This window comes from Salmo salar, chromosome ssa20 (genome assembly GCF_905237065.1).
Source record: "Salmo salar chromosome ssa20, Ssal_v3.1, whole genome shotgun sequence".
NCBI lineage: Eukaryota > Metazoa > Chordata > Actinopteri > Salmoniformes > Salmonidae > Salmo > Salmo salar.
In genome coordinates this window covers 39273371-39297105 of record NC_059461.1, presented here as the reverse complement: position 1 = coordinate 39297105, position 23735 = coordinate 39273371, and the positions used below count along the sequence as shown (strand labels likewise).

General features: G+C 41.2%; 2 protein-coding genes across 3 annotated transcripts; one reads left to right on the top strand and one right to left on the bottom strand.

Moving 5' to 3' along the window:
* Positions 1-1021: 1021 nt before the first annotated feature.
* LOC106580566 (prostaglandin E2 receptor EP4 subtype) lies at positions 1022-6034 on the top strand. Of its 2 annotated transcripts, none has more exons than XM_014161762.2 (2): positions 1022-2080; positions 3522-6034. In XM_014161762.2, the coding sequence occupies exons 1-2, from the start codon at positions 1358-1360 to the stop codon at positions 4041-4043; spliced, it is 1245 nt and encodes a 414-aa protein (XP_014017237.1). In that variant the 5' UTR covers positions 1022-1357; the 3' UTR covers positions 4044-6034. The 2 variants fall into 2 exon arrangements, with proteins under 2 accessions (XP_014017237.1, XP_014017236.1); XM_014161761.2 differs by having other exon boundaries at positions 1022-2137.
* An 11007-nt stretch (positions 6035-17041) lies between these two features.
* Positions 17042-23301, bottom strand: LOC106580567 (60S ribosomal protein L37). The gene is made up of 4 exons (XM_014161764.2): positions 23177-23301; positions 22528-22663; positions 22077-22161; positions 17042-17145 (listed from the first exon to the last, which is right to left on the bottom strand). Exons 1-4 carry the CDS (start codon positions 23177-23179, stop codon positions 17079-17081), a joined length of 291 nt encoding a protein of 96 aa, XP_014017239.1. The 5' UTR covers positions 23180-23301; the 3' UTR covers positions 17042-17078.
* Between the last annotated feature and the right edge of the window lie 434 nt (positions 23302-23735).

Below are 23735 nucleotides of genomic sequence, written 5' to 3'. Positions count from 1 at the left end.
AATTATTCCCGTTTCATTTGTTTTCTTTTCACCATTTGGGACAGTCCTCTATGTAGATTGTTTAAGTGCGACTTCCTTAGGGAAAATCACTGTCAGAAGTGGGATTTGAACCCAGACCTACATTTGGAAAACAGAAAACCCATATCTCCAGGAAGGATTCACTCCTTGAGTCTAGCGCCTTAGACAACTAGGCCATCCTTACAACTGTGAAGAGCCATTGTTGTTGTATATTTTAGACTATTCCGTAATCTAATGTCTGGACTGTAGGTAGGCGACTCTTATATATATATATAAAGTTAAAAATGTATATATTTGAAATGTATTAGTCTATGTAAGTGATACACGTGGTATACACCATCCAATGAAATACCTAATTGCAGGCTCCTTCTCGACAATGAATCAACAGTAAGAAATAATGAAAGATAAGAATACAAATATAAAGTAAATGGCTCAGAAGAATAAAGAGGCTCACACTGTCGCAACCCCCTCCCACACACACGCACACATACTTACACGCAAACAACTATGTTTCAGCAAACACCCTTTCTGTGTGCAGAGAAAACATAAGCTTCCAGGATGAACCTCAAACAGTGTCAGAGAAAGCAAGGTCAGTCTATCCTGCTGAGCCTCTGACCGATTCTGTTTTAGAAAGCCGTTGATAGGCCTATTATATTGAAACCACACAATAATATAAATGATACCTGTCTACTGTAACGGGCCTTCCCTCCACTTACTTTTGCTTACATAGCGTGTTATTTCTGTTTCTGCTGCAATAATGTTACTGATGAGCTGTACTGAAATATTATATTTAAAAAATTATATCAATCTCAGATATGCAGAGAACATTCAGGAAGTTCTGTGGGCATAGCCTAATGATGGAAAGTGAGGAACTCTAAACCGTTGTGCGTTTAAGCAGCAAACTACATCTAAGAGGTATTGACAGCTGGAAGCTTGGAGCAGGGGGCGGGCCAGTGCTCATGCAGAGAAGAATTTAAAAAGCACACAGACACACACTCAATCATATCAGTGAACTAACGGTACATTATACAGGCAGACGAGTGAACATGAATCCTAAACATGGATCAGTCATTTGTAAACGCCAATGGACAGGGGATAAGACAATGACGTCGGCGGGTTACAGATACTTGGACAAAATCAACTGAACTCCGAAACAACCGTTTTTAAAGGCGTTCTAACTTCTGTTGTGAATATATTGATTCAGCTCACATTCAGGATGAAGATTTCAATCATGTTTGATACGCTTAATTTGTGTAGATACCGTGCCTAATGCATCTACTGTATTTCTTATTGGGAAATATTAACGATAGCCTATAATGTGACTAAATATTTGTTTAAAATGAGTAACAACACTGTGGCCGGGAGGATTATGATCCCGACTATACCGTCCATCATGTTTATTTTCGGGGTGGTGGGAAATGTCATTGCCATCGTGGTGCTCTGCAAGTCCAGGAAAGAGCAGAAGGAGACCACGTTCTACACGCTGGTATGCGGTCTGGCGGTTACCGACCTTTTGGGGACACTACTGGCCAGTCCAGTCACCATCGCAACCTATGTGAAAGGCTCGTGGCCAGGAGGGGAACCACTGTGCCAGTATTTTGGATTCATCATGCTTTTCTTCTCTCTAGCGGGTCTCAGCATTATATGCGCCATGTCCGTGGAGAGATACTTGGCGATAAACCACGCGTATTTCTACAACGACTATGTGGATCAGAGACTGGCGGGCATGACGCTTCTGGCTATCTACATCTCCAACGTGCTTTTCTGCGCTCTACCTAGCATGGGTCTGGGACAAGTCAAAAAGCAGTACCCACAAACCTGGTGCTTCATAGAGTGGCGGAGCAACGTGAGTACCGATGCCGCCTTTTCATATATGTACGCGGGGTTCAGTTCGATTCTAATTCTAGCCACAGTGATCTGTAACGTTCTGGTATGCGGTGCTCTGATTCGGATGCACCGGCGGTTTGTTCGGAAGATGTCATTGTGGACAGACCCTGGACGAAACACTGACCGGAGAAGGAGACGCAGCTTCGGGCATCTGGCCGGCGCAGAGATCCAGATGGTAATTGTACTCATTTGCACCTCAGCGGTGGTGCTTATATGCTCCATTCCACTTGTTGTAAGTTTCTCTTCTCACTTTGTGAACCATTTATTGATTTATTTTTCCTATTCGCAGAAAGACCATTTTAAAACTTTATGCGCACGACTTAAATGTACGCACGAGTTCATATTTTACGCACATTGTGAATGTAAGTTAGAGTCCGTTGTTTTCTCATAGTTTATGTACATAATAGTGTAATACGTGTTCGGAGTGTACAAGACAATAGGAACACCTGATCTTTCCATGACATAGACTGGGCCAGTATCCCTGTGGAATGCTTTCGACACCTTGTAGAATCCATGCCTCGACGAATTGAGGCTGTTCTGATTACAAAGGGGGTGCAACTCAATATTAGGAAGGTGTTCCTAATGTTCGTACACTCTGTGTACACTGAGTGTACAAAACATTAAGGACACCTTCCAAATATTGAATTGCACCCCCTTTTGTCCTCAGAACAGCCTCAATTCGTCGAGGCATTCATTCTACAAGGTGTCGAAAGCATTCCACAGGGATGCTGGCTCATGTTGACTTCAATGCTTCCCACAGTTGTGTCAAGTTGGCTGAATGTCCTTTGGTTGGTGGACCATTCTTGATACACACAGGAAACTGTTGAGCATGAAAAACCCAGCAGCATTGCAGTTCTTTACACAGACCGGTGCACCTGCCACCTACTACCATACCCCGTTCAAAGGCATTTAAATCTTGTGTCTTGCCCATTCACCCTCTGAATGACACATACACGTCTCAATTGTCTCAAGGCATAAAAATCCTTTAACCTGTCTCCTCCCCTTCATCTACAAATTGTATAACTGCCTTAATTTTGCTGAGCTCCAAGAAGGCAGCAGCTAATGCGGATCCATAATAAATACAAATACAAATCTACACTGATTGAAGTGACATCAACAAGGCATCATAGCTTTCACCTGGCTTCATCTGGTCAGTCTGTCATGGAAAGATCAGGTGTTCCTAATGTTTTGTACACTCATTTTATTCTGCTTTGTGTACTAGCACTGACTTAGCTGATAAATACTTTGTTGAGGGGAAATGTAGTTGATAAGATATGTGATGTGTTGTCTCACCTAGCTATCTGAAGACGAATGCACTAATTGTAAGTCGCTTTGGTTAAGAGTGTCTTCTAAATGACTAAAAAGTGAAATATCACACACGGTCGCACACATACACGCCACACAAATAAGCATCATTAATTGTGTGGTGTGTGTTAGTTGTGTATGTTTTTACTGAGTGCCACACCTGGTGTTCCCCTTGGGCAGAATTCAATCAGATTAAATTCAATTTCTCTTGCAGATGTAGGTGTCAAAAAGCTGTATAAAAACATAAGCATCAATGTCAATTAAATTCAGCAGGGCAAAACAAAATTCAATTTATTCCCTCTCCTTTGCAGGTGCAAGTGTTTCTGAACCAGATTTATAAGACTCCGGTGGAGCTGAGACTGGAGAAGAACCCAGATCTACGGGCGATCCGCTTCGCCTCCTTCAACCCCATCCTGGACCCCTGGATCTACATCCTCCTCCGCAAGGCAGTGCTCCTCAAGCTCACTGAGCAGATCAAGTGTCTGTTCTGTAAGATAGGAGCACGGAGGCAGCAGAGACAGGGAGCACAGAACGGCCACTGCATTGATGAACACCAGCTCCACTCCATCATCTCTTCACAAGAGTTCCCGTCATTGGTGTCCCGCGAGCTGAAGGAGGTGTCCAGCACCTCTCAGGTCGTCCTCTATCTTCCTGATGGAAGCTGTCATCACACAGGAGAGCAGGTTGGGCTCCGCAATTCCTCTGTCCAAGACCCCCAAAGTTCTTATTTGTCAGAACAGAGAAGTACACAGGATGGGAGGAAAGAGGTGATAAACCTAACCAGGGACCACTCTGGTGTGGGAGAAAAGACCAGGCTCTTCATGTGTTGCTAAGTAATGAGACAGTACAGGAGAAATGCATATAGATCTTGTTTATTTGGAATCACATGAACAGTTACTTCAACAGCTTCTCTAAGACTCCTCATATTATTGTGAAGTTTCTGTGAGTCAGAGGGATGTCCACACATACATTGACGGCACTGCCTTCAGACTGCCCAAGATGCCTTTTCAGACAGCTTCTGCTCTCCTAAGGGACTTATTCGGTTAGCGGAAGTGTTAGTGCCAACAGAAATAGATTGGCTCCCAGGATGACTCATTTGACATCCTCTAAAGATGAGAAATGGCACATTTAAACAATGTTGAAAAGCTTTTGGTAAGCCAGACAGGAGGAAGGACAAACAAGAGAGAGACAACTGTGAGAGAGAGAGAGAGAGAGAGAGGATGTCTGCTCCACTTTGATGTCAAGCTACCTCGACCAGAAACATCAATGTTTGTTTGTTTTTCCTGTCTTTTCGCACAGGTCAGGGAGCAAGGCTGTAAGAGCAGAGCAGCTTCTCCATGGCCTAAAGGGGCATTGGCTGTACACTGTAGCTAAACAGTTTAAACACTAGCTTCTTTCAATCATTGTGCAAACTGTGAGTTAGTATTTAGAGTATTTAAGCTACAATGATTGAGAAGTACAGAATAGTTATTATGATTGATTGTAAAGGAATGTAGTATAGGGCCTGCCACTACGTGCCACACTGCCATGATAACACCAAGGAAAAGTCAGTTCTCACAAAACTATTTGTCTGTAGAAGGTTTGCTGTTCAGAGATACACTTCGCTTGACTGTTTTGCATCACATAATAGCTTTAGAGTTAATGTATAGTGCAGTATTGTGTGTAATAACATTATCCATGTGTCGTCCTTCAGGTGAGGAGTATGTCAAATTGCGAATTAGAAGGCTTTTTAGAATGCCTTAGTCATGGAATGAGTTGTGCCAACATGCGGGGTAGTTTGCCTAACTCTGTATATGTATTTCTATTACTCTGGTACCAGTTTTTGAATGTTTATCAGAGATTCACCAAAGTATTGTCATTGTCATTATTTAGTGACTTACGCAAATCAGCCTGGTCTCATATACTAGTATACATAAATCAGGGACACCAGATTCGTATTACATGGTACGTTTGGTATGATTACATAAGACAGAAGGTTACTTAAGGAAAAATGAAAGGAGGGCGGTTAGTCGGCATGTAACGCAAACGTCTAGCGCGAACGTCTAGCAACCCAACGGTTGCGTGTGCGAATCTCATCATGGACAACTTTAGCATTTTAGATAATTAGCAACTTTGCAACTACTTAGTATGTTAGTTAACCTTTCCCCTAACCCTAACTTTAACCCTTTAACCTAACTCATAAGCTTAACCCCTAGCCTAGCTAACATTAGCCAGCTACCTAACGTTAGCCACAACAAATTGGAATTTGTAACATTTCATACGTTTTGCAAATTCATAACATATTGTACATTTCTTAATTCGTAACATATCACATGAAATGGATGATGGACATCCACAAATTAATACATACCATACGAAACATATCATACTAAATGGAGTGTCTCGGATTTATGTACAGAATAATACGAAATGCTCTGAGATCAGGTTGATGCAATTTCTTCTCTGTGAGAAGTTTCAAGTTATTCAATCCCGCCATGAAATGTTACAATAGCATAATATGAAAGGTCCTTATCAATTTTGAAATATTATGTTCTGCCATATCTGTAAACCCCATAAAATGACAGACTTTTTCGTTTTAAATCCAATATGCTTATGTTGTGTCCACCCCATAGAATATTAATTTAAGCAATACATTCTAAAAATGAATTCAATTGATTAACAGTAATTGAGACCCACCTTTTGGCTTCAAGGATTTGTGCATGACTCCATTTCCTTTGGACCACCTATGAGACTGAACGTGTGTATGTGCAAAACATCACGCACATGAGTTAGTGCCAGGCAGTGTGTGTGTGTGTCATTAAACTACATGTCATCTAAGAACAAACGGAAATCATTTATGTAAGCAGGAAGGTTCTCAGACTCAGATTCCTGACAGAGTTTAGAGGTCATATTGTGACCCTGTTAGTACACAGATGATACTGAAAGGTACAGGCCACTGCTTTCCAAGTTTACACAAGTATAATTGGCTAAACAAACCCTAACGAACTTGGGTCCAAGGCTGTTAACGATGAATTCAGGTTCAAACACGCAAAAAGAATCCCAGATCTACTAGTTAGTAACTGCACACACACACACACACTATTGTGATGAGCAGAAGGCAGACTTCCCATAACTTGACTAGTTAGTAACTGCACACACACACACACACACACACACAATTGTGATGAGCAGAAGGCAGACTTCCCATAACTTGACTGAGGCAGCATCTTTCATAAAACAACAAATGTCTATGGCTCCTATTCAACATGATTCAAGGTCCAGTGCAGTCAGAAGAGTTTTTCCTTATATCATATTGTACAACACCTGATGAAATTAACACTGTAAAAGCTGTGATTTTTTAAAATCAGTGTTATTTACTGATAGTTGCTGGTTGAAAATGCAATCTACACAACCTTCTAATCAGCAGGTTTGCATGGGCGGGAGTTTCGACTTTCCATGGTGACATTACTATGCGGCAAATTGGTTAATTGACCAATAACAAAGAGAGTTCCAAACCTCTCTGCCAATGATAGCTAGTCTTCAGTTTTCCTCTCCCTACTCTGCATTGCTGGTTAAGCTTGTAAGTAAGCATTTCACAGTAAGGTCTACACCTGTTGTATTTGGGCGCATGTGACAAATAACATTGGATTTGACTCAGACCACTCCCAGACAGTCACAGCAAAATTCTTGCTTGAGAAATAGTCTTTTGCTAAAAATATATTTTTGTCCTTAATGAAAATCTATTACAGTAAGGTACATATTTAGTACCCCTGAATGATTTGATATTGATATAGAAACGACTGCATTGGGCCTTTAAGCTTGAACTAGCAATGCTTTGACAAATATGCTGAGAATGGGATATCAACACAGAGTGTGTGAGAGCAACCAACCTCAACATGAGTAACCACAACAGCCATGTGATGTGTGGTGGAGAGAGCAGATAAACTGTGAAAGGCTGTAATTGATCAAAACACTGTTGCATGGAGTACTTCCAAAGAGACAACAGGGCTTGTTCACTGCAGTAATTGTCTTGTATATTGACCCAGGTCTGATTGCAACCTTACGTGACACACACTTTTACCAAATATGTTTATGCCTCTTCCACAAACTACACTTTCATAAGATAGAGCCAGTAGATGCTCATGGACACTCTTAATGGACAAAAATGGGCATAGAGTTGGCGAGCAAGTTCATAAGCTATTAGGTTTCAGGGTCTGGTTTGAGCTAGTGGCCACACTCCCGTCCATTCTCCTGTAACATGGCCATATAATGTCAGTAACTACACATACGTAGCCGTTCTGTGCAGTGCATCACATTACAGTAACAAGGAAACATAAAGCTGCTTTAAGTCAACAGGACGCACGCCAACATCAATTCTCTGTCCAGTGTCTCCCGGGGGCTATGACACTGACTGCTCAGCATCATGGCACATCTGCTGTCAGCTACAGATGAACAGGACAGTAGACCACTACGTCATGGTTATTATAGCATTATACATGACAGAGACCAGAAACTATGGGATGGTAGAGATGATAAACCCTCAGTGATGTGCATAAGCTGTCTTTCTCAGGTAGTGGGGAGAAAATACAAATCTAATGTAAAGAGAAAGACCAGGCAATGGTTGAAACCTTGTAAAAACAACACTTTTTTCTCATGGAACAGGTGGTAATGGTGTATAACAGTGTCATTCATTTTAGGCACGTAAAATCTGTAAATAATGAGTATTTCACTAATTGAGGCACTGCATCAGTGCTGTAGCCCAAGCCATACAGTGTTAGCAGACCAGGGAGGGAGAAGATGATCTAAAAAGCTTCAGGAATTAGTCAACCTTCTGACTCTGTTAAGCCCTACACAAACATAGTTAGGACTCTGAATACAGGCTTCATTCATGGGGTTCAGAACAGTATTAAACACAGCCCGTTCCCATGAAACCAGTTATTAATTACACGTTGATCCTCATTGTGTAACATCAACCAAAACAAATAGCAAAGTCTTAGACGCTCAAGATGACCTGCATAGAATCACAAAGTAAAGCCCATCAGATATGATTCAAACAAAACAATGTGCTAAAGATCTCGCAAGATGTGAACGCATTTACCTCCATACAAGCAAAACATATTCAGCAATAGAGATGCACCCAAGGGAACAGAGGGAACGTGCAGAAGTGCCCATCGAGTTGAATACACACACATTGAGGCCAACAGTAAGAATAAACAAATTTGACTTGGCACTTACTCTTCAATGTGATTTGGTTTGAAATGGTCTTCCATTATTGTGTTCAGATGAAGTGTCATTAAAACACCTTCACTTGTGTCATTGTTAACCCAAGAAACCAAAAGGCCAAAATGTACATCTGTTGTTGAGGTCCCCAGAAAACGGACAGGGTAGAAACCTTTCGATGAAAGCCATGCATTAATTGGTGTCATTCTTGTTATCGAAGTCAATGGAGTTGAAAGGGGGAACAGGTGCAGTTCATATAAATCCATGATAACGGACCTTTTAACTGCTTAGGCTTCAGACCTCTTCAGCGGACACATAATAAAGCAATGGATAATATTAAGTTCAACATTTCAACATAGCATAAAACAAAACAAAAAAATACACTCAGTAGAAGGATAAACCTTTATTATTACTGACATCCACTTCCCTGTCCCAAAATTAGGGAAGTACTGTCAGTGGTCATAATTAACCTGTTGAGGATCGAGGGTAACCTAATCCCACGGACAGGATTGCTAGCAAGGCGGGAAATTCAAAACATCAAAAATCTAATAATTTCAATTTCTCAAACAATCAACTATTTTACACCATTTAAAAGATAAACATGTCCTTAATCGAACCACATTGTCCGATTTTCAAAGAGGCTTTACGGCGAAAGCATAAAGTTAGATTATGTTAGGAGAGTACATAGCCAAAAAAGTACACACATCCATTTTCAATTCAAGGACAGGCGTCACCAAAAGCAGAAAAACAGCTAAAATTATGCACTAACCTTTGACAATCTTCATCAGATGACACTCCTAGGACATTATGTTAGACAATACATGCATTTTTGTTCTATCAAGTTCATATTTCTATCCAAAAACAGCCTTTTACATCGGTGTGTGTCGTTGAGAAAATGTCTCCCCCAAAACTGCCAGTGAATTTACCAAAAAATACTCATTATAAAACGTGGTTAACGTATTAAACTGTTATTCAAAGAATAACGGTTGCATTCTGAATGCAACCGCATTGACCGATTTCAAAATAACTTTACTGGGAAAGCATACTTTGCAATAATCTGAGTACTCTGGTCAGAAAAATACACTAGGCTATACAGCTAGCCGCTATGTTGGAATCATCTAAAACCATGAATAACATTAGCAATATTCCCTTACCTTTAATAATCTTCATCAGAAGGCACTTCCAGGAATCTCAGGTCCACAACAAATGTTGTTTTTTTCGATGAAGTTCATAATTTATGTCCAAATAACTCCATGCTGTTCCGTGTTGTTAGCGCGTTCGGTAGGCTACTCAAAATGTGAGGGAAAAGTCACGACGAAAAGTTTAAAAAAAAATCTATTTACGTTCGTTCAAACATGTCAAACGTTGTTTGCATCAATCTTTTGGTCCATTTTTAACGTGAAACATCAGTAATATTTCAACCCGACCTCTCCTGTGTCTTGAAACAAGTTTTGAAAAATGTCTCGCCTCACATGAACGCGCATGTGCGCACAATAATGAAGTGACGACCTCCCAGGGACATCAACTTCCCTTCCTTCTCATTCGTTCTCAGTTCATCATAAACGCTTCAAACAACTTCATAAAAATCGTTGACATCTAGTGGAAGCCAAAGGAAGTGCAAAATGAATCCTTTGTCACTGTGTGATTTATTACCAATGACTTGAAAATAGTACAGCCACAAAATTTTCATTTCCTGCTTGTATTTTTTCTCAGGTTTTTGCCTGCCATATGAGTTCTGTTATACTTAGACACCATTCAAACAGTTTTAGAAACTTCAGAGTGTTTTCTATCCAAATCTACTAATAATATGCATATTCTATTTTCTGAGCCAGAGTAGTAACCTGTTTAAATTGGGTACGTTTTTCATCCGGCCGTGAAAATACTGCCCCCTAGCCCCTAGAGGTAGAGTATACATTCTTTGTTGGTTTGCCGGTTGTTCAAGACAAAATGTAAAAGAAAATATATTGCATACATACTGATGCACCACAGCGAGCAAAGAGGAGTAAGTAAGGCTATATTAGACCTCTAGAAAAGTACAGCAATACAGTCATGTGACTAACGTACTGGAAACACACAAGCATTTCCCAGCTAAAAGCTAGTGTACCAGCCAACTCCGGTCTCCACTCAGAGACGATTTCAGACTTTCACAAGAGCCCAATTTGAGTATGTTTTGGTTCATTTTTCATCATGATTATTCACAGACGTTACCTAGCAAAAAGAGTGCAGAATTCCCCCATTTTCCCCACGACTAATCACCCATTACAAACGTAATCATTGAATTTAACCACTGAGCCTTTCCAGATACTCTGGGATGGTGCTTTACTCTGGTCAAATTTCATATGAACTCTTGAAAGTGCCTGGGAAGTTGTCTGGACCATATTGTATGTTTATATAGTGCCCATGTTGTATCTTAGCATGGTGTCCTGGCTCTCTATATGAGAGTGCCCAGTAACCCATAATACCAAACTCTGGCCATGCCCAGGGCCAGCCAGCACTGACTGCAGTCTGGTTCCCAACTGTGTGTCTGTTTTAATGGCGGGTTCTCAGAAAACTGATGTGAAACAGTATTTGTTAGGGAATAATATTTAACATGGCTTCCCTCCCTTCAGGTGTGTGATTGAATGAGTGATATAAATGTCTTACAGCCAATGGGAAGCGTGGGAACCTTATAGTAAGCAGTGAACATGGGGAACTGGATCTAGTAAAATGGTCACCCTGGAAGACATGGCAAAACAACAACTGGTCATAAATTCATCAGCTTTCAGACACCCTGACATGTTTTACGAGTTAACATGAACTCAGTGACTTACCAATAAGCAAAATAAAACATTTCTGACTTTTTTATATATATGGGAACAGGGACTTATTGTACAATCAAACTATTGTGTGTGTGTGTTAATGTACTCTTTGCAAGCTATTTCAGAACTTGGTACAGTAAAGCGTCAAACATTAATGTACTGTATTATTGTGAAACAATGAATTTAATAATTTGATCAAATGTCATAATTTGGATAAATCTCTGGCATATCTGTCTATGGCTGAAGTCAGATGTGATGCAGCTCGTTTCCACTGTTTGGGGCAACGATTCAAATTGTAAGTGGCGTTGATCAACACAAATGGTAAGTGCTTTACCAGAGGTTGGAAACAGATGACAACTGCGCTTATTCACACACTGTATCTGATGTTGCCTCTAAGTGTGTTAGCAGGGAGCTGGGCCTAGCAAATACGTCAAGATCTAAGGGACTGCAGATGTGGGGTGAAGTCCTCCAATGAGGGCCATGCCAAAAAGGTTTCTGGGGAGGGAGAGCCTTTAAAAGGAGTCATATTAGTGTCCTCTCTCTCCTTCTCTTCCAGGATTGTGGTCACAATGAGTTTTACAGGAACTGAGATCTCCTCGGATTACATCCACCCTCCTTAATGAGGGAAACCTGACCCTTCATTCGAACAGTGAAGTCATGCTGCTATGATAAGGATATATATTTCATTATACTTAGAATAGCTGAATTATAACTTCTTTGTAAGAAGAGAATAAGCAATGTGCTTGGCTGTTTTTCATTGTTTTATCATTATATTAATCATGTAATACAGAGATACCTTCTCAGCAATGTACTTTGAGATGTCAGTTTAACATCTGTTACAGTTCACCTCTGTTCACCCGGAACCCTAAACAGATTTACTGTTGAGTATTCACCGGTCGAGGATCAGGTTTTGGCATCTAACAAATTGCCGTCTGTCACGCCCTGACCTGAGAGCCGGTTTCTCTCTGTTTGGTTAGGTCAGGGTGTGACATGAGGTGGGCATTCTGTGTGTTGTAATTCTGTTGGTTTTTCCTTTGATTGGACTAGTATGGTTTCCAATCAGAGGCAGCTGTCTATCGTTGTCTCTGATTGGGAATCATACTTAGGCAGCCCTTTTCCCCCCAGTCAGTTGTGGGATCTTGTCTTTGTTTGGTTGCATGTATTTAGCACTACGAAGCTTTTCGTTCGTTGTGTTGTTTTTTGCTGGTTCACCTTTACAATAAAAGATGATGAACTCAACTCACGCTGCGCCTTGGTCTACCTTGAACGACGGACGTTACACCGTCTCATACAAGGACATGCTGAAACTTGTACTACACACACTATAAAATACAAGGTTAGATCCGCCGGGCTTAGGTGTGCTAATAGGGGATTCACCGTCACTGAGATGTGAAACACAAATGAATAAACCTACCAATAAGTCCCCCTGAATGTGATGAGCAAACAAGGCAATGGGACCAGACAAACCAGTTAACTCACTTTCAGCTGATGTGAAGAACATTGCTGCCTAATAACAAAGCTGGGTTTGATAATCAATAATGACGAAACAAACATTAGGTTTAGTCATTATAAATTTGAAGGTTTGATCATTCTGAACTTTGCACTAATAACAACCCCAGACCTTCTGTGCCAGTGGTTTCTTTATTCAACAATTTCAAAGGACAAACATCTAGGGCCCACATCCTTTGTAGCAACATTCACTTGTTTCCTTTCAGTGAAATTCCAAACTGCAACGACCCTGTTCCACAATAACAAAGAGTCAAGCTGTTATGCATTTGAGTGGTTGGCTTATCTTCTCCCTTTTCTATCACACACGTCAGAGGTAAACCATCTTCTGAAGATTTCATATAGAACTCAATGCACTGTGAGGAGTTTCTACTGTAATTAAGATGGCCATGACAGCTAGGTCTAAGTGTTGGGGTAGAACTCTTGAGTTGTAAACCATTCGGTTGTGTAAACACTCCCAGAACACTTGAAGCAGAGTGGAAACTAAAGGAGTAGCCTAAATAAAAAAACGTGTTAGGTTCTAAATGAAGCGAGTAGAAACTCACGGACGATTAGTAAAGCTCACACTAAGTTTATTCACCCAAATGGTCAGACAGCTGAACAGACAAAGACGTGTTCCCACCAGCACAAGTATATACACCCCAATTTAGGTGAAGTATCCTCCTTCCTTCTAAACAATGCATCTGTATTGCTAGGCAGGAAGTTAAGTGAAGCGGGTATTAAACTGTGCCTTCTCCCTTAACGTAACCGGACATTTCAAGTTTAGAAGTCAGAACCCGTCATGAGTTTGGACATATCAGGCTGTTTGATATGGATCCATTGGTAGGCTATATAACCCTTCTACAAAGGGACCTCTGAAGTCCAGCTACCTTTTGTACTTAGTTGATGCTGACATACTGTTAGGTTCTAAATTAACCTAATAAAACTCAGACACTTAATAAAGCTCAAACCAAGTTGAATCACCCATTGGGTCATACAGCTGCATAAGACAAAGACATCGTTCCACCAGTGGTAGTATATATACACCCCAATTTGGGGTGGAATCTCCTCCTCTCCTTCCTTCTCCCTTAACGTGGCCCGACCTCGGCCCCCTTCCTCACTAAACCACATCTCTCCACCCCTATCAGTGCCTGCCAGCATGTGATCGTATTTCCTTCACTCAGTACATTCCAAGCTTAATTGCCGCCACCATATACATTCCTCCTACAGACTTTAACTTCTGGTGTAGGCCCTAGACTATAGCACTCAATATTTCAATAGGATACCTGATAATTAACACTATTCCAAGTTTAGGAGTCAGAACCCAGAATCCATCAACACCAACAGACTACACTGGAGTAAAAATCCCTCACATTTTATGCACTTCGTATCAAGTTTAGTCTTTTAAAAAGCGTTGTCTCCTTGCAACACTGTCAGTAAGAAAAACAAACGCAGGTAAAGTTCCTCCTAAGTGCTGACAAACACGCCATCATGATGCTTATCATACGCTCTCCTCACCCGTGACCTCTAGTTTGAAAATGTTCCAGAATAATTCAACAATTTACCCTGACCTGAGAAACCACATCATCAACTGTCATAGCTGTCACTATCAAGGGTTTTTACCCAAACCTTAAACCCTATCTGGCCGACATGACTGACACGTTCTTCTCCTTTCCTGCTGTGATAAACTATCTTAATTTCCGCCTCTACATCCTGTATGGACTAACCAGTGTTTATTTTGAATGTCTTTTTAGAGTCTTCACTGTAAAGACGACCAGCTACTTTGTTATGATGAAGCTCCTTCTGGATTCCGATAGAAAACAAGCATATACAGCCATGGAAATCCAATTAAATTGGAGATCTACTATGCTATGGGCTAATGGGAAACTGGAAAAGATGGAAAGAACTTTCACTGTAAAGCAAAACGCCACTCCCACCTTATACGGGGTCAGCTACTAATATGAGGGACCCATACTCCAATTCGATATTTTCTGTCAAGCGTCTCCAAAACAGTCACATGGAAATGTTCAAATGTAATAACACTTCACTAGTCGGAAGTTGATCAAATGTCGGAAGTTTACATACTCTTAGGTTGGAGTCATTAAAACTCGTTTTTTCAGCCACTCCACAAATTTCTTGTTAACAAACTATAGTTTTGGCAAGTCGGTTAGGACATCTACTTTGTGCATGACACAAGTAATTTTTCCAACAATTGTTTAAAGACAGATTATTTCACTTATAATTCACTGTGTCACAATTCCAGAGGGTCAGAAGTTACCATAGACTAAGTTGACTGTGCCTTTAAACAGCTTGGAAAATTCCAGAAAATGTCATGGCTTTAGAAGCTTCTGATAGGCTAATTGACATAATTTGAGTCAATTGTAGGTGTACCTGTGGATGTATTTCAAGGCCTACCTTCAAACTCTGTGCCTCTTTGCTTGACATCATGGGAAAATCTTTAAAAAAATCTGCCAAGACCTGAAGAAAAACAATTGTAGACCTCCACAAGGCTGGTTCATCCTTGAGAGCAATTTCCAAACACCTGAAGGTACCACGTTCATCTGTACAAACAATAGTACGCAAGTATAAACACCATGGGACCACGCCGCCGTCAAACCACTCAGGAAGGAGACGCGTTCGGTCTCCTAGAGATGAATGTACTTTGGTGCAAAAAGTTCAAATCAATCCCAAACAACAGCAAAGGACCTTGTGAAGATGCTGGAGGAAACAGGTACAAAAGTATCTATATCCACAGTAAAACGAGTCCTATATCGACATAACCTGAAAGACCGCGCAGCAAGGAAGAAGCCACTGCTCCAAAACCTCCATAAAAAAGCCAGACTACGGTTTGCAACTGCACATGGAGACAAAGATGGTACTTTTTGGAGAAATATCCTCTGGTCTGATGAAACAAAAATATAACTGTTTGGCCATAATGACCATCGTTAAGTTTGAAGGAAAAGGGGGGAGGCTTGCAAGCCGAAGAACACCATCCTAACCGTGAAGCACGGGGGTGGCAGCATCATGTTGTGGGGGTGCTTTGCTGCAGGAGGGACTGGTGCACTTAACAAAATAGACGGCATCACGAGAAAGGAAAATTTGGTGGATATATTGAAGCAACATCAAAAGACAGTCAGGAAGTTAAAGCTTGGTCGCAAATGGGTCTTCCAACTGGACAATGACCCCAAGCATACTTCCAAAGTTGTGGCAAAATGTCTTAAGGACAACAAAGTCAAGGTATTGGAGTGGCCATCACAAAGCCCTGACCTCAATCCTATAGAAAATTTGTGGGCTGAACTGAAAAAGCATGTGCGAGCAAGGAGGCCTACAAACCTGACCCAGTTACACCAGCTCTGTCAGGAGGAATGGGACAAAATTCACCCAACTTATTGTGGGAAGCTTGTGGAAGGGTACCCGAAACGTTTGACCCAAGTTAAACAATTTAAAGGCAATGCTACCAAATACTAATTGAGTGTATGTAAACTTCTGACCCACTGGGCATGTGATGAAAGAAATAAAAGCTGAAATAAATCACTCTACTATTATTCTGACATTTCACATTCTTAAAATAAAGTGATAATCCTAACTGACCTAAGACAGGGAATTCTTACTAGGATTAAATGTCAGGAATTGTGAAAAACTGAGTTTAAATGTATTTGGCTAAGGTGTATGTAAACTTCCGACTTCAACTCTACCTTTTCACTAGGACAGGAGCTGCCCATCCTTGCTATAGAGGATGTATAGGTTTGGGCCTATTGAAAACGGACACAGCATAATGTTTGGTTAACCACGTCTGGATAGCAGCCGTAGTGAAACCCTTTGAATTTCCTGACAAACGTAGTGATTTGTAATAAATGTATTGAATCAGACTACTGGTTACCATAGCAGTTAGTCTCTATCCATGGAGTCACTGAAACCCATGTCATTTTCACATCTCATCTAGTAGTTTGAGTTGTGGGAAATATATTTATTGACTGAACTGCTAAATATCTAAATGTTTTTTCCGTCCTTCGTGTCTCCTTTGTCAAATCACAATACTGTGACTCCCTAAACATTTTTCTGCCTTTGACTGTTATACTTCAAAGGCAGAAAAATGTTTAGTATAACAGTGGATTATTTCAGATGTTTTTGTTTGTTTTGTTGATCTTCTAGAAACAAAGAACCATGGAGAAATGTGTCCCTCTGCTGGTTGCAGAAAAACCCTTCCATCAAACAAGTTCTAGTGATACAACTGAAAGTCCTATGACTTACAAGTTTCTGCTAGGGTTATTGTCAAAGATAACATTTCAATGTTGTTTATCTTCATTGTATAACTTATAACTGACCAAAGAAGACGAGAGGCGATGAAGTTGTCATTTTATGATGACTTTATTTCAGACTCAGAGTCTAAGAGCTGGAGGCAGCCACTGCTGCTCTCTTGGGCTTGGGGACAGTTCCCTCACGGAATCCATTCCTGGAAAAGACCAGAGAAAACACATTGAGGAAGGATGACAATGAATTGTAAACTATACTGAACAAAATATAGAAAACACAACATATGAAGTGTTGGTCCCATGTTTCATGAGCTGAAAACAAAGATATCAGAAATTTCACATACGCACAAAAAAGCATACTTTTCGCTCAAATTTGTTTACATCCCTGTTAGTGAGCATTTCTCCTTTGCTAAAATAATCCATCCACCTGACAGGTGCGGCATATCAAGAAGTTGATTAAACAGCATGATCATTACACAGGTGCACCTTTACTTTTTATTTAACTTGGCAAGTCAGTTAAGAAGAAATTCTTGTTAACAATGATGGCCTACCAAAAGGAAAAAGGCCACCTGCGGGGACAGGGGCTGGGATTAAAAATAAAAAGACATAAAAATAAGACAAAACACACATTACAAAAATAGAGACAACACTACATAAAGAGAGACCTAAGAAAACATAGCATGGCAGCAACAGAACATGACAACATGGTAGCAACCTTGTGGTGGGGACAATAAACGACCACACTAAAATGTGCAGTTTTGTCACAACACAATGCCACAGATGTCTCAAGTTGAGGAAGCATGCAATCGGCATGCTGACTTAAGAAATGTTCACCAGAGCTGTTGCCAGAGAATTGAATATTTTTCTCTACCATAAGCCGCATCCAACGTTGTTTTGGAGAAACTGATGAAACTGAGTTTGCATAACCGAAGAATTTGCAAACTGTCAAAAAACGTCTCAGGTTAACTCATCTGCATGTTCGTTGTCCTCACCTTCGATGGCCACGGGCATGCTGGAGAAGTGTGCGCTTCACGGATTAATCCTGATTTCTACTGTACCGGGCAGATGGCAGAACAAAGAGCCCCATGGTGGCCGTGAGGTTATGGTATGGGCAGGCATAAGCTACGGAAAACGAACACAACTGCATTTTAATCGATGACAAGTTTAATGCACAGAGATACCGTGATGAGATCCTGAGGCCCATTGTCGTGCCATTCCTGTCGCCAACACGTCATGTTTCAGGATGATAATGCATGGCTCCATGTCACAAAGATCTGTACACAATTCCTGGACGCTGAAAATGTCCCAGTTCTTCAATGGCCTGCATACTCTCCAGACATGTCCCCCATTGAGAACGTTTGGGATGCTCTGGATCGACGTGTACGACAGCGTGTTCCAGTTCCCGCCAATATCCAGAAACTTCACACAGCCATTGAAGAGGAGTGGGACAACATTCCACAGGCCACAATCAACAGCCTGATCAACTCTATGCGAAGGCGATGTGTCATGCTGCATGAGGCAAATGGTGGTCACACCAGATACTGACTGGTTTTCTGATCCACGACCCTAACCTTTTTTTAAGGTATCTGTGACCAACAGATGTATATCTGTATTCCTAGTCATGTGAAATCCATAGATTAGGGCCTAATGAATTTATTTCAATTGACTGCTTTCCTTTATATGAACTGTAACTCAGTAAAATCTTTTAAATTGTTGCGTTTATATTTTTGTTCAGTGTACACACACAGTGCCCCTTACTAGGTCTCAAATGTTTTACAGGTAGGTAACCCCATCCATTACGAACATGTACCACATGCTAGGAAGATTGTAATATTCCTTTCCCCCAAGTCGCGCAGCGGTCTAAGGCATCACTACAGAACCTGGTTCGATCCCGGGCTGTATCACAACTGGCCGTGATCGGGAGTCCCATAGGGCAGCGCACAATTGGCCCAGTGTCAAACGGATTAGGGGAGGGTTTGGCTGGGGAAGGCAGTCATTGTAAATAAGAATTTGTTCTTAACTGACTTGCCAAGTTGTTCTATTCATTTTATAGTATAATACTTTTACTACTGATATTGATTAGTGCATTGTTGGGAAAGAGCTTGCAAGAAAGGCATTTCACTGTACTCGTGTACGTGACAAAACTTGAAATGAATCTAACATCAAGTCTTAGGTCTGAGAAATGTGATGAGAGTCTGGTCTTTCACTAGCAACATACATAGCAGCATCTACTCGTGCCAGGTACAGTGCATTCGGGAAAGTATTCAGACCCCTAAACTTTTTCCACATTTTGTAACACAAGTCTTATTCTAAAATTAATTCAATTGTATTTTTCCCATCAATCTACACACAATACTAGATAATGACAAAGCAAAAACATGTTGAGAAATTTTTGAAAATGTAAAACATTTTTTAAAAATGAAATATCACATTTACATAAGTATTCAGACCCTTTACTCAGTACTTTGTTGAAGCACCTTTGGCAGCAATTATAGCCTCAAGTCTTCTTGGGTATGACGCTACAAGCTTGGCACAGCTGTATTTGGGGAGTTTCTCCCATTCTTCTCTGCTGATGGGGAGCATCGCTGTACAGCTATTTCAGGTCTCTCCAGAGATGTTAGATCGGGTTCAAGTCCGGGCTCTGGTTGGGCCACTCAAGGATATTCAGAGACTTGTCGTGAAGCCACTCCTGCGTTGTCTTGGCTGTGTGCTTAGGGTCGTTGTTCTGTTGGAAGGTGAACCTTCACCCCATTCTGAGGTCCTGAGCGCTCTAGAGCAGGTTTTATCAAGGATCTCTCTGTACTTTGCTCCCTGACCAAGACCCTTCTACCCTGATAGCTCAGTTTGGCCGGGCAGCCAGCTCTACGAAGGGTCTTGGTGGTTCCAAACTTCTTCCATTTAAGAATGATGGAGGACACAGTTCTTGGGGACCTTAAATGCTAAAGACCTTTTTTGGTACCCTTCCCCAGATCTGTGCCTCGACACAATCCTGTCTCGGAGCCCTACGGTCAATTCCTTCAACCTCATGGCTTGGTTTTTGCTCTGACATGCACTGTCAACTAAGGGACCTTATATAGAATAAGGCTGCAATTAGGGACGCATGATATATCGGTGAGCATATCCGAATCAGACGACATTAGCTAAAAATGCCAACATCGGCATCAGCCTGATTATGTGTTTAGCGCCTATGTGCAAAACCGATATCAAAGCTGACGTGGATACATATATAACGTAAGTAGATGACGTAATGACGCCACGTAAAAGACAACGCTACACAGCACAACAGTAGAAAAATACTAAGCGCACACTTCCAACAACTAAACAAGTTCAAGTTGAGCAGTCATTTGAAGGAGTAGGAACATTTCAGCGAGACAACTCAAAGGCGAAATCGGTTGACAGCAAAAGATAATGGAATTCCTTATGCTACTTGCTATGGGCGTCACAACTGACACTTGGACCAGCGATGTCAGCCCCATGAGTATGCTGAGTCTGACAGCACAGTGGGTCGATGAGGATTTCATACTGAGGAAAGCCGTATTGCATGCTCAAGAATGTGCTGGTTGTCATACCGCTGCTGCCATTTCAATGGCATTTGAGAACATGTTTGAAACATGAACACACTCCTAGCGCCATTTGAACAACTGACTGGAGAAATAAACCCATCAACTGCGTCTGCAGCAGACGTGATACCCTCTGTCATGGCAGTGAAACGCCTGCTCAACAAAACTGCCCACACAGACCCTGGGGTTAAAACTTAAAAAGTACTCCAGGCTGTGAACAAGCGATTCGGTGGCATTCTCTCCGAGCCTCTTTACTGTGTCGCCACCATGCTTGATGCAGACAAGAAACAGAGTTCACGTGAAATGTTAACATACACAGCTGGACAAGATGGAAACAGACACAGTGACAGTGCGCACCGAGGAAGAGAGGCCACGGACAGACAGAGCTGAAACTTCACTGCTTGACATGTATGATGAAATCCTGGTTGAGACTGAACAAACGAACAACAAAACAGCACAGCAGGTAAGTGAAAGAAATAGGTTTTGATGATGTTTTACTGGTAATGGGGACATATGTAAATGCCAACAAAATAACGTTTTGGTCAGTGTGGTGTGTGTAACCTTTATTTATTTAACTAGGCAAGTCAGTTTAGAACAAATTCTTATTTACAATGACAGTCTACACCGGACGACGTTGGGCCAATTGTGCGCCGCCCAATGGGACACCCAATCATGGCCAGATGTGATACAGCCTGGATTCGAACCTTGGTCTGTAGTGACTCCTCTTGCACTGAGATGCAGTGCCTTAGACCGCTGCCTACATGTGTGTTAACTATTTAACTGTACTAGAATGCTTAAATGGCCACTAAAATAAAAAATATCTGTAATCGATATCTTTTTATTTGGCAAGGAAAATATTGGTTATCGGTATCGGCCAAAAAAGTCATATCGGTGCATCCCTAGCTGCAACAAAATGTAACAAAATGTAGAAAAAGTCAAGGGGTCTGAATACTTTCTGAATGCACTGCAAGTTAAATAAGCATTCCAATTTGGCACTCACGATATCAAAAGTAAAATGATTAGTCAGTAAGCACGTCAGTCACTCACAGCAATGGGCACTTGTCAAATCATGGCAGTGACACACCATTTATCATGCAGAAAAACACATTTCATGAGTAGTTTAACAGTCACCAACTCCAAATAAAACCAACATCACCTTCCTTCCTGGTGTATCGTAAGACAATCATATCTCAACACCAACAAAACTAAGAGGGTTCAACCCAGCACTGAAAAGCATCTGTGCAGAGCAACCTAATCCACCTTGGCAAAACTAGCTAGCGATATCATACTGGTTACATTACATAGGGCCAATTAAGGACAGACCAGATTCGTCTCAACTGATTCCGCAGGTCAGAAAGAGGGGCAAAAATAGGTGCTTCTCTGCAGTTAAAAATGATACCAATTTCACATTCAACAGACAAAAAAAGCAAGCTTTGGAGAAATGGAGGTACATACTCCTGCCTAAAGAACAGCTCATCTTTGTATTCCGAGGAAACATTTTCTTCTGTTTGCACCTGATGTATTATGCAAATCAGCGCTGAAATTCATTGCAGGGAGGATGTTGGACTCACCTGAATCTGCGGTAGACAACCCTCAGGTGTCTGATACGACCAGACCCGGTGGTGTTGCGTCTCTTGGCCTTGGCACTCCAGTTATCTGCAAAAGTTTAAGGATAGAATCAATGAAGAGCAAAACCACTGTACAGACACATACATCAGCGTGACAACAAGGTCAGCTTGACCAAACCCCCACAAAACAAAAGTCTGGAAGTGCAAAAAGTCACTATTGCATGTGAGGACATCTGGAATATTTCAGCTTGTTTGACATTTGCATCACTGGAAACTTTTGACAGGTTGAGCTCTGGTATGATCCCTGGTAGGATGACCTGCAGCATCCATCCATCTAGCTAGCGTCACTGATGATGGTCCATATTGGTAACATGAATGGACTGCATTGACTTATCAAATTGACTGAACAAATTTTACTAAACTATCTGCCAAGAAAACAGCACGAGCCACTCACACTTTCTCTTGCGCTTTTCGGGGTAGCCACACTTTCCGCAGGAGGACTTTTGAAGGTGGTATGCCTTGGAGCCGCACCGACGACACAGGGCATGCGTCTTGTTGCGACGTTTACCAAATGATGACGTTCCCTTCGTCTGTGAAACAGGTGAAAACACATTTATGGTGACCAATTAGAATTGACAGTTCATTCATAACAATACATCACATACGATAGCTGTATACGTTAACTACATGCTACCGTTAACAGGCTAATGTTGAATGATGCTAACTGGTTCCACCTGAGAAAACTAGCCACTTTCCTTGTTTTGCAAGATGACATGGACCTACTAATGAATGCAATTGTCAAAATCGTTCCCTTTATAGGGACCAAAATAATAGCAGTCAATTTGAAATGCTGATTGAAAATTATTTGGAAGATACCCATCTACTTCTAGCGTCTGCGACATACAGTAGCTAACATTCAGTGTTTGTTACGTTACAGTTCATTAATCGGGTTTGGAGCGATTATGAAACTAACACCATGAAATACTGAGGTCTGCCGTAATTCAATGCTTTCATCTTCACAACAAACATGTAGTTGATCAAATGAGAACGTTCATTAAAGCGGATGATTTCAGATTTTCAGGTTACACTGCATCCGCGCTTACCATCTTCTTGCCGAAGTAGACACGATAGAGGACGGAAAAGGGTATTGAGTTGCAGTAAATTCAGTCCGTACATATTCCGGTGCAGCACTCTGGTATGCTGTAGCGACACAAGAGCAGCCAATATTTGTTCCTTTCACTAGCAATTGAAGTCACTAAATACTGTATGTTTAAATGTAAGTAGCATATTCTGTTATACAAGTTGTATTGTATTATAAACGGGTTACCAACATAATTAGAGCAGTAAAAATATATGTTTGGTCATACCCGTGGTATAGGTCTGTTAGCTCAGTTGGTAGAGCATGGTGTTTGCAACACCAGGGTTGTGGGTTCGATTCCCACGGGGGGCCAGCACAGAAAAAAAAATGAAAAATGTATGAAATTGTATGAAATGTATGCATTCACTACTGTTAGTCGCTCTGGATAAGAGCGTCTGCTAAATGATGTAAATGTAAATGTTAAATGTTATAAACTGGGTGGTTGGAGCCCTGAATTCTGATTGGCTGAAAGCTGTGGTATATCAGATTTATACCACGGGTATGACAAAACATAGATTTTTACG

Bases quoted from the DNA above. Each gene is read 5' to 3' on its own strand.
- LOC106580566 (XM_014161761.2), top strand. From the start codon at position 1,358: ATGAGTAACAACACTGTGGCCGGGAGGATTATGATCCCGACTATACCG. The intron at 2,138-3,521 runs GTAAGTTTCTCT...TCTCCTTTGCAG, and splicing joins TATGCTCCATTCCACTTGTT to GTGCAAGTGTTTCTGAACCA.
- LOC106580567 (XM_014161764.2), bottom strand. The intron at 22,162-22,527 runs GTGAGTGGCTCG...AAACTTTTGCAG, and splicing joins CGAAAAGCGCAAGAGAAAGT to ATAACTGGAGTGCCAAGGCC. The intron at 17,146-22,076 runs GTGAGTCCAACA...GGTCTTTTCCAG, and splicing joins GTTGTCTACCGCAGATTCAG to GAATGGATTCCGTGAGGGAA.